Here is an 11,959-nt window from a genome sequence, read left to right as displayed (position 1 = left end):
CGAAAATTACGGAATATATTTTAAAAAAATTATTTTACAACGAAACAAATGGACCAGGACGTTGGTACACTGTCGGGACCTGGCAATGACATGTGCTTATGTGTTTATGGGGGGAGGGGGGTGCCAACCGGCACCACCGTCGAAACTTTGCGGGAACTCAAATTTTAAGGTTAATTTTTTTAAAAAAACATGTTTATGTTGTGAAAAAAAATATATATTTTTATAAGTTAATATTATTAAATGAAACTATAAAATAAAATAAAAATATTTGTAATTTTTCATAAGCACCAAATGCCAAAAAAAATATTTTTGACTAAGGGCCTGTTTTAGTTTGCGTCTGAAAAACTTAAAAGTGCGTTTAGCACTCATAAAGTCCATTTGAAAAAGAAAATAAATATATTGTTTTGGTAAAAAAAAAAAAATAATTGAAAGCGCTTTTAAGAGTCCAAAAGATGAAAAAATTGTCAAAACGCACTTTTAGCAAAAGCTTAAAAATAAAGTTTTTGCCAAAAAAATACATTTTTACTTAAAAACTATATTTCTCAAACGTAATCTCAAACAAGCTCGAAGTCAATTTTGTGTGAGAATAAGCATTTTCTATGAAGAGTTTGAATGAAAAATCTTAAATTAAGTTATTTTGCTCTTCCAGGCTTCCAGGAAGGTTTCATGGTTTGGTTGTTATGACATGGGGTTTTGTGGCGGGGTGGTGACCTGGTTTTACACGTTCTAATAAAATCAATGTTCCAGTCAAGTAGACCATCGATCAACTGCTTGTTTCGACCCCATCCATAGAATTGGGTCCCCGCCTTTGACACCTGGTATCTGGCACTATATATATATATGGTTATGAATTTATTTATAAGAGAAATAAATCACTTATGAAACACTCAAAATCAAGTATAAATTAATGAGGCTTATAGTAATTTAATCTTTTGAATTTTCTTTTCTTTTTTTTTTAGAATGGGATTTTGATTTTTCCTTTTTATATTCGCCAGGAAGGCATAAAATATTATTTTTGGCTTATGGAGGTAAGGCATACATGTTCACTAAAAAAAAAAATAATAATATATAACGAGTCAAGTCGGCAAAGCCTATATATATATATATATATTTGACATATCCACCATTATAAATTTTTTGGAAGATAATTTTCTCCCATATCTCATTTTCTGTTATAAATAAGATATCATTTTTAAATCACTTGTACACTTATAACAATGCTAGACGCACTTAGGCAAGTGATTTTAGGAATACTTTTAGGGACCCTTTTTTATTATTCTAAAATTGATGTGACTTTTAAAATTATCTTTAGATTTGAAATGAATTACTATTAAATTTTGATCCAATAGTAATTTTAAAAGTCAGATTAATTTTATGAGAATAAAAATATATTGATCTATAGTATTACTCGTGATTCTACTTAGCAGATGGTCATAATAATTGTAATATTTAAATTATAATACAAAGATTAATTTATAATACTTAATCCATTTATGGTCATGTTAAAGTGTAAAAGTTACATATAGATTATATGGAAAAACGTAAAAAAAATCAATTGAGGCGGCACTAGGATTTCCTAGAGAGAAAATAAATCAATTGAGGGGGCCCTCCTCCTCCCCCTCCACTTCTTGTTTTTTTTTTCTTTCTTTTTTTTTTCAGTTTATTTTTTTGGTTTTTTCAACCCGTTCAATTGCTTTGGTCATTCCTTTGTTTATGTTGCACTGCCTCCGTCCGCCCTCCACTATGCTGCGTCTCTCTTCACCTCCCCGGAATCGGTTGGGCTTTAGATGTAGTTTTTCAAATCTAGATCTACTCTTCTCAACTAATTTTGCTCAGTCACGCGCCGGCCCACTGTGCTCTCTGGCTCCTCAACTGCCCATCGGAGCAAAACGGCTCCATCTCATCCACCACGCGCCAGCTAGTGCGCTTCGCCTTTCTCGCATTGGCTGTTGTAGCTGTTTGTTAGTTTTTTATTGTGTTTTTGTTTTTTGTTTTTTTTTTTTTGAATAAGGGTTTGTCTTATCCTTAGATCTACTTTCATGAGCGATCTTTGGGGTGAAGGTTTTTATCCTGGTCTTTGGGTTGATGAGAATTAGTTTCGATGTGAGGGTTTTACTCCCATGATCGAGAAAATAAAAGTTGAAATCTATGTATGAGATTGAATATGCGATCTGTTCTATAATTAAAGTTTGGATATGGGTTAGCGACAGTTGAAGTCATAGATAGAACTTAATTGTAAATTTTTTATGTTTGTATCTATAACATTGTAACCTCATAGTTTTGGTTATGATTTATCAAGTTTTATGCTCTCTGATATAAGAGCTTATGCTCTTGATCTTTTTTCAATGAATGAATATATGAAAGACTCACCTAAAAAAAAAAAAAAAAAAAAAAAACCCATATAGATTATATAAATCCATTTATGTACATCACTTTAAAAGAAAAAATAAAAGAAAAATCACTTAAAATATATCATGTCAACTCTTGTAAAATGGATATAATAAATTGGTGTAAGAAATAACATTTCTTTCACGCGTTCTTTCTTTCCATCAATTTACTTATAAAATAATAAAATTATATTCCATAAATAAGTTGATAATGTGGGTGAAAATACCAATTCATAACTTAATGTAAAGAAAAGTCGTTGCTTTTTAAGCAATGAAAGTGATCATTGGTTGTAGATTAGAAATGTTGATCAATTTTTAGTCATTGAACCTGACCAAGAGGTGGAATATATGTTTGTTAATATAAATTAAATATTTAAGGAAATTTCGCTCTAATTACATGGGAAAAGACATTCAAAAAAAAAAAAAAAAAAAAAGGTCTTTCTTTCAGTACGTCTACATACTTTCCCGACACGAAACGGCGCGTTTAGCTTTCTAGTCTGACTTTCCCGGATTTTCTACGCCGCCCCCACTCAAAGGTTGGGCTTTTCCACACTTGGCCACGTAACCACGCATCCCGTCCACCGACTCAATCAAAAGTGGAGCCCACAAAACCCCTCCCGTCCATCTCAGCCGTACATTTATTCTCGCAGCCAACTTTTCAAACTCGCAACCCGTCAAAAAAGAAGCAATTTTACGAACAACCCAAGAAGCTCACATGAACTCTCAAGGAAGTGCACCTTCCCATTCATTCACCTTTATATATATATATATATATATAACACACACCAACTGAGGCGCCAGAAAACCTGAGAAAATCAAAGGAGGAAATGGGTCGGCCCAAGGCGGATTTGAAGTGCAAGAAGCACCCAAAACACCGGCAATCGCCGGGCGTTTGCTCGCTTTGCCTGACGGAAAAACTCTCTCAGCTATCCTCACGACGAAACTCTGAAACCACGGCCGGCTCTTCTTGTTGCTCTTCTTCTGCTTCTTCCTTGTCGTCATGTTACTCCTCCTCTTCCGCCTCTTCTTGCTCGTCCCCATTGCGTCGTTTTCGCTTTACGAAGGAGGGAAAGACGTCGTCGATATCGTTTTTGTTTAACGGCAAGAGCGTGCTCACCAAGAGCAGGTCGTTGGCTTTCGTTGCAAGAATGAAAAATGGAGATGATGATAATGACGATGATGATTATAAGAAGAAGAAGAAGAAAGTTGGGTTTTGGTCGAAGTTGCTTCATCCAAGAAGTAGCAAGAGGATGGGGGAGACTCTTATGCACTCTAGAACCATGAGAGAGATGGTGATTACTAGCTAATTAATTAAACAGGATCTTCAAAATGGAGAGTTTCTTTGTTTCTTTTTTTCATTTCTTTCTTCTTTCTTCTTGGTAGATGAGATCATAAGAAGTGTATCTATATATTAGGTTAGAGAAGTTTTTCATTTTTCATCTATGTATTGTACTTATTATTCACATTCCACTTTCCTGATGATAATTATCATACAAGGAAATAATTCGTTTTTGATTTGATTCTTCCTTCAATTCATTACTTATCTTGCACGTCTAATTATTTGATTGCTTGTTTTAAAGATTTTTTCATGATTTGCGATTTGAAATCATAAATCCGAATGCCTACAATAAATTAAACAAGCATACAAATTTCCTCCAAACTGATTTGAAAAAAATTTCTTTGAACTTACTTTAATAAGTGACAAGTATCATTCAATATCTTTGAATTTCTCCAAAATTAATGTATATTAAAAAAAAAAAAATGCAAGAGATAACACCCGACATTTATTAAAATTAGTTGAATAAAATTTCTTTGGTTTGTAGGAAATTTTCATTCCATAAAAAAATATTTGCTTGCACTTGTGAAAAGGCGAGAAACATAGGGGAATGACTTGGCCCTTATAATCTCCATCCAAGAACTTTCCTGGGGTTTACGAGTTCAATGGTCAGTCCACGACCACGGGTTTTTAGGTTAGAATTCTGTGAATTTCCTTGTATTAATTAATTATTAAATTCATCGAAATGACAGCTGCTAATTAAATAACTCTCGGTCCCCAAATTCGTGGCAATTTCCTACCGGTTGGTTGTAAAGTTCAAATCAAATGGATAAGCTGGCTGGCATGAGAAACTTGACAGATGTTTTGACAGCTACAAAAATTCCCCCAATCCAAGTTCTTCTATCCGGATTTCCCCAGGATTTTAAAGTAGTCTGAGCCTGCTGGGTGGTGGTGTGTACATAATAGAAAATTAAGAGAGACGTGTTAAAGTTTATAATTATTGCCTGTTCCCCTGAAGCAACTTATAATAAAAATGGAAAACAAATAAAATATTGAGAAAATTGAGACAAATATTTTTAGGTTATTGGGTATTCGACACCTCCATGAAATTCGATTGGTTACATTATGCTCTTATTTGCTTGATAACTTTTATATTACAAATTAATAACTCATATTTATAAGAGAATTTGATAGGTAAATATAAGATAAGATAAAAATGATATCTTGGGATAGGTGAAGATAAGAATTAAATAATGATTTTATTACAATCAAACCTATCAATCCTAAGATACACATAATCGATCTCTTTATATGTATGTTTGTATAAAATAAAAACATAGAACGGTTACATCTAATCTCATGGCATCACAAATATATATATATATATATATATATATATATATATATATATATATATATATATATATATATATATATATTTTATGTCGGTGAACCTCTCTAAGACCGAGCCCTTCGGATCCACCTCTGCAGAATAAACATCGGTCCCGTGCACTGCACCCTCGGAAGTTTCCCTACACAGAATTGCACGGCATAAGTGCATAACAAATACTTTTTTTTTTTTTATCGGGGAACCTCTCCAAGGCAAATATAAATAACTAGCAAAATATATAGCTTAGAATAATAAAAAAAAATTAAAAAATAAATAGCAAAATAAATTAAACACGATTCATAGGGTCCAAGAAAATAGGTACCTTTGAGCGTGAACTATTTTTCCTAACAATCCCCATAAGCCCCAAATAACAAGAAGAGAAATGTTAAGAGTTGAGTCGAATGGTGCAATCATAAATGATTAAACCATCTAATTTGTGATGTCAAAACAAATATTATAAACCTAAATGACGTCAAAATAACTATTCAAAAAACTGATTAATTGTTGGTTAGAAGCTATTCAAAGAACCCAAATCATTTAACTTTTTCATTCACATATTCAATCAAAGTCCTAAATCCAATTGAGTTTTTTAATTAGAAGCGAACTAGATTATAGAGAGAAACTAAATGAATTGGGCATTTTAGGTTTTTTATATTGAAGGAGGGGCAAAGTTTTAAAAAAATAAATTTTTTTAAAAAAAGAATTAAAAGGGAACACAAATATTATTTTTTTTGGGGGGAGCAAAACTATAAAAAAATAATTAAATTGGACACATATATTATTTTGGGGGAGCAAAACTAAGAAAAAAAAATTTAAGGGGATACAAATATTGTTTTGGGGGACAAAATATCATTTTGAAGGGACAAATTTATAAAATGGGTAGATTTTTAAGGCAATTTAAGAAAATTTGGAAATATTTTGGGGGGACATTCGTCCCCCCAACACAAGCCACAGGTCCGCCCCTGAATCCTAGAAGGTAAATATTTTAAGAAGGAATGATATAAGGAGTACTAGAGTCCTCCTAAATGTGATGTAGCTTCTAAAATCACCATTAAATTTGAAATGATCATTATTGAATTTTGATCTATTGATAATTTTAAAAGTTACATTACTCTAATCTTCCTTATATCATTACTTTATTCTAATAGGAACCCTACGGTTCTTCTTGATGTTCTCCTTGTTAAAGCATGTCACTCTCTCGAGGGATCGAGCGTAGGCTCGAACGCAGCACCAAACTTCTCTAGTACTGCGCTTGAGCGCACTCGATCCCTTGAGAGCGTGACATGCTTTAACACTCCTGATTTTATATAGATATTGTTTTTCACCCAAAAAAAAAAAAAAAAAACACTTATTCCACAAGTCGCTTATATTTTTTTCAGAAAACAATATCAACGTAGTATCATAATTAAGAACATCAAAAGGAACTATATCATTTTTCGTATTTTAATACCAACCATATCATAATTCTAACAAAAAACCGGTTAAGTATTTTGTAAACGTTTTATGTTTAAAAATAAATAAAATAAACTAACAAACGACGCCTCGGGATATGATTTTTGAAAGTGATGTTACTACTACCATCGGATCAAACAATCGGAAAAAGCCCCAGCAAAATCACATGATAACCGTACGATCATCATTAACACTTGACCATTCTCTTTCCTTGTCTTTCAGTTGTTCTTGGCAACTACCATTAACAAAGAATCAAAAAACATGAACTCGAAGAACATCATTCAAGATCATCATTCTTGCAAAAATTTCCAAAATTAATGACTCCTTAATAATGACGTTCAAATAGCGACTTTTCATAAAAAAAAAAAAAACGACACCGTCAAATTCTTACATGATTTCACTTTGTCTGTCGATCTACAATCATTCTTCCCAAAATGATTAAATCAAAATTTTCCCATATAAAAAATTAATTAATATATATATATATACCCGTCTATCTTCTATCACTTCTTCTCATGGAAGATGTTATGATTAATTAGTTTATATTGCACCCACCTAAAAAATTAGCCATACGACATGATATTTATTCTGAAATCTTCGTCTTCTGCAGTTTTTGTTCTACTTATTGTTCTTGATTGTTGCTTCATTTGGTCTGCTATCTCTCTACTGCATCTTATATATATATAATCACACGTGTTAAAACACACGCAGCTAATGTTTAGGCAGGCTGCCAATTAATGGCCCAATCAACCCAAACAAGAAGACCAAACTTGTGTTTTGTGTTTTTCTTTTTCTTTTGTTGAATTTTCATTAAAATTATGCCATAGATTTAAAAGCATGAAGCAGATGATGGAGATTGGAGATTGGAGATTGGAGATATTAGTCCCAAGTCTACAAATTAAAGTCTATAAGATGTTGACATGTGGCTTACATTCAATTCTACTAACTTTACCTATACTCTTGTTAATTACTTTTGTCCTTTGCCCTAGTCAACTTTGGTCTTCTAGTTTTAGTCAACATTGCATATCCTCCTCTTTAAGTTTTGTGTGGAAGCTAAAAAGTCATACATCTACAGGCATGTGACTCTTTCAATTTTTTCCAATGAAAAGGAAGAATTGATTTTGTTTCCTTTTGAGTCAACACGACTCATTAAGCAAAAAAAAGGCCTAAATCAACTAAGAAACATAAACCATAACATGATAACATGGTTTCATTCGACAATATTCGGACACACAAAAATATAATATATAGCTAACATTCATGGTTTGTTCTTCCTCTGTTCGTCTAATTTAAATTGTTTTTTTCTAGTATTTTGGTACATTTTGGGGTTTGCTTTCTTTTTTTCTTTTCTTTTTTTCCTTGTAAATATTCGATCAATTAAATTAACCTTGTCAATTTTCCTCCACCAGAAACGGATGGACTGGTATATATATATATATGAGGTCAATATTGTTAGAGTATACCATGGAGTTCAAGAATAATAGTAGAAGTCTATTTGTATCCAACATGATTCTCCTATAAATAGGAGCATGTTATATTGCAAATATTATCTAAAGAAATAAGAGCTTAATGCAGCCTTATAGCTTGATCTTGTAGATGTAGGTCATAGGCCGAACCATGTAAATCTCTATATCACTATCTTATTATTTCTGTATTGTTATTTATTATTATTTCCGCATTAAGAATTCTTTCATGGTATCAGAGCAAATAGGCTAACACCAATTGTTAGATCCTGAATTGCAATTTTCTTTTATGTTTCTTATTCTTCATTTCGATTGATTTCACAATCATGAAATCTATATATATTGTTTTTATTTTTGTTAAAAATAAAACCTTTTTTTTAAAAAAAAAAAAAAAAAAAAAAAAAAAGGGGTCATATCAAATCTTCAGCAAAACCAATCCACTTCCTCCAGCCAACTCATCCACAGCCCATTGTTGGCTCCATCTTGGCTTTCTCCAAGGCTATCGGCGAACAAACATTGCCCTTCATCAAAAACAAAAAATAAGACCACATACAGGTTGCTATCGGCGCCTTCATCCGTGGCAACACCGGGCTACCCCCCTCCACCCACGGCACAACACCTCTACAGCCATCCCTGGCTGTGAACACCGTGTCCAGCCACAGACCCACGAAGCATAGAGGCGTGACCCCCTGATCCACATTTGTCGGCGCTGATCCTCACCTCCCTCAGCCACCATTACTGTCTTTCGTCGGACTCAGCTTGCCATTACGGCCAGATCCGGCAACCTAACCTCAGTTCCGACTTGGTCCTTCAAGCCACTGCTGCCATCCCTGGCCGTGAAGCCCTTGCTCCCTTCAGCCATATATCACCGCACAATCTTCCCGCGCTGTTGATGTCACAACTCCCGTTCTCCAGCCGTCCACCGAAACCCCGTCTCAGACGCCCTTTCCACAGAGCTCCGCCACCTCTGCAACGCCCAAATTCATAAAGCAAAGCACTGCACTGCCAAGCATCATCCCATCCGCCGCCATCGAAGCCGTCTAGATCCGCTAGAGACTTCACCTCACACCAGGTTTTGTGATTCTTTGAGAAGACAAAGCATGTTTGGTTAGAGATTTACTTTACCCTTATTCTACAATGCAGATATTCCTATTCTAGGTTAGAAATAGGATATTATGGTTTAAGTCTCAGATTTAGTTCCATTTGGTTATGGGATTAAGATAATCATTATCCCAGTTTATGTAATCTAAGAATAGTATATTATTTTGAGAAAAAAAAAAAAAAAAAAAAAAAAAAAAAAAGGCCAAGTTGCCCATATTTTTTGCCCTTTGTTGGCACAGTCATTTGGTCTTTTGTTGGTCCCTTGTTGACCTAGACCTACTTTTGGCCCTTTGTTGGCCCAATTCTCTTGACCTTTGTGGTATATTTTAAAACCCAGGCTCATTTCAGCCCACAGTTGGCTCATACCGGCCATAGTAGCGGATGCAGGCCACAGTTGCCGAAGTTCAAGAGCAGCCGATGTTTCAAATCCGGGGTCAACTCCACCCAACTACCTCGGCCGCCACCAACTCCAACAAGTTTTCAATCACCATCACAACCTTCGTTGCCAACCAAAAAACAAACTCAAGTTTTCACAAGTTTACACCTTGAGTTACCTTGAGTTTGATGAAGAATGTTAGAGTATACCATGAAATTTAAGAATAATAGTCACAGTATAAGACTATTATTGACTTACAGTTGAAGAATATCACTGAGTCACACTTGAAGACTATCACTGAGTTTCAGTTAAATAGTTAAAGACTATCACCTAGCTAACCAAGTTAGATTAAAAGTCTATTTGTATCAAACATGATTCTCCTATAAATAGGAACATGTTATATTGTAAATATTACCCAGAGAAATAAGAGCTTAAGGCAGCCTTAGGGCTTGATCTTGTGGATGTAGGTTATAGACCGAACCACGTAAATCTCTGTGTCACTATCTTATTATTTCCATATTGTTATTTACTATTATTTCCGCATTATGAATTCTTTCATAGTATCAAAGCAAATAGGCTAACGACAATTGTTAGATCCTGAATTGCAATTTTATTTTATATTTTTTATTCTTCGTTTCGATTGATTTCACAATCACGAAATCTACATATATTGTTTTTATTTTTGTTAAAAAAAAATTAAAAAAGGGTCATATCAAATCTTCGGTAGATCCAATCCACTTCCTCCAGTGACACGGGTGTGTCCAGCAAGAGTCCATTAACAATCTCCCAAACTTCAGTCCAAATAAGTCCACAAGCCCAACAGAATGCCAAGGCCCAAATTGAAGAAATCCTGATGCAGTCTAGAGAGTTCTAGTGAGTTCAAAAACATCATAGCCGTCCATTACTTCATCATTTCGAACACATGCCTAGGTCTAACTTGAAGTTCAGAATCTTATCTTTCCAACTAAAAACGTTTCAAATCATTTGGAGTTGGGAGCCAAAAGTTATGACTGTTTCAAGTGGAGAGGTCAGCCTTCTCGAGAATACGCATTAAGGTGGCTGTTTGTCCCCTTGTCAGCTGCACCATGAATTAATGATTGTTCTATGCCATTATTACTTGTTTAATTTCATTAGATGCTTATCCCATGCTTAGAGAGTTGTTCTAAACTTATATAATACTTGTGTGTACAAGTGTAGGGCAGAGTAGAGTATTGTGTTAAAAAAAAACCAGCCTTTCGCTTTTGAGAGGAGAGTTCTCCTTGTATCTCTGTATCTCTTTGGTGTGAGCCTTAGAGTGGTGAGTTTTCTAGTTCTGTATCCCTTGTTATAAGCCTTTAGGTGGTAATATTCTATATCCCTTTGGTGTTATTTCTTGAGTGGTGAACTTCTATTTGTCATTTGAGTGTGAATTTGTGTACTTGTTTTCCATCTTCTTTTCTATTCGGTATCATCCAGCCAACTCATCAACGGCCCATCGTTGGCTCCATCTTGGCTTTCTCCAAGGCTACAGACGAACACACATCGCCCCTCATCAGAAACAGAAAAGAAGACTACAAACAGGTTGCTATCGGCGCCTTCATCTGTGGCAACACCGGGTTGCCCCCTTCCATCCACAGTACAACACCTCTACAGCCATCCCTGGCTGTGAACACTGCATCCAGCCACAGACCCATGAAGCATAGAGGTATGACCATCTGATCTTGTCGGCGCCAATCCTCACCTCCCTCGGCCACCATTATTGTCTTTCGCCGGACTCAGCTTGCCATTACAGCCAGATCCAGCAACCTAACCTCGGTTCCGTCTTTGTCCTTCAAGCCACCGACACCATCCTTGGCCGTGAAGCCCCTGCTCCCTTCAACCATATATCACTGCACAACCTTCCCGTGCTGCCGATATCACAACTCCCGTTCTCCAGCCATCGCACCTTCCCAACTTTCCACCGAAACCCTGTCTCAGACGCCCTTCCACGAAGCTCTATCACCTCTGCGACACCCAGATTCATAAAGCACTGCATTGCCAAGCATTATCCCATCTGCCGCCTAGAGCCGCTAGGGGCTTCACCTCACGCCCGATTTTGTGATTCTTTGAGAAGACAAAGCATGTTTGGTTAGGGATTTACTTTACCCTTATTCTATGATGCATATATTCCTATTCTAGGTTAGAAATAAGATATTATGGTTTAAGTCTCAAATTTAGTTCTATTTGGTTATGGGATTAAGATAATCATTATCCCAGTTTATGTAATCTAAGAATAGTATATTATTTCGAGGAAAAAAAAAAAGGCCAAGGTACCCATATTTTTTGCCCTATTTGGTCTTTTGTTGGTCCCTTGTTGACCTAGACCTACTTTTGGCCCTTTGTTGGCCTGATTCTCTTGACTTTTGTGGTATTGTTTAAAACCCAAGCTCATTTCAGCCCACAGTTGGCTCATACCGGCCATAGTAGCTGATGCCAGTCACAGTTGCCGAAGTTCATGTTCAAGAGTAGCTAATGTTTCAAATCCGGTGCCATCAA

The 11,959-nt window shown here is 35.2% G+C and overlaps 1 protein-coding gene across 1 annotated transcript; it reads left to right on the top strand.

The window, feature by feature from the left end:
• Nucleotides 1-3,193: 3,193 nt before the first annotated feature.
• LOC132185774 (uncharacterized) lies at nt 3,194-3,759 on the top strand. Its single transcript, XM_059599558.2, has one exon. It carries the CDS (start codon nt 3,215-3,217, stop codon nt 3,692-3,694), a length of 480 nt encoding a protein of 159 aa, XP_059455541.2. The 5' UTR covers nt 3,194-3,214; the 3' UTR covers nt 3,695-3,759.
• Nucleotides 3,760-11,959: the final 8,200 nt, after the last annotated feature.

The sequence above is a fragment of the Corylus avellana genome, chromosome 7, assembly GCF_965113065.1.
Source record: "Corylus avellana chromosome 7, dhCorAvel1.hap1.2, whole genome shotgun sequence".
NCBI classification, from domain to species: Eukaryota; Viridiplantae; Streptophyta; class Magnoliopsida; order Fagales; family Betulaceae; genus Corylus; species Corylus avellana.
The sequence above is the reverse complement of the archived record's forward strand: the minus strand, read 5'-3'. Positions and strand labels throughout refer to the sequence as shown.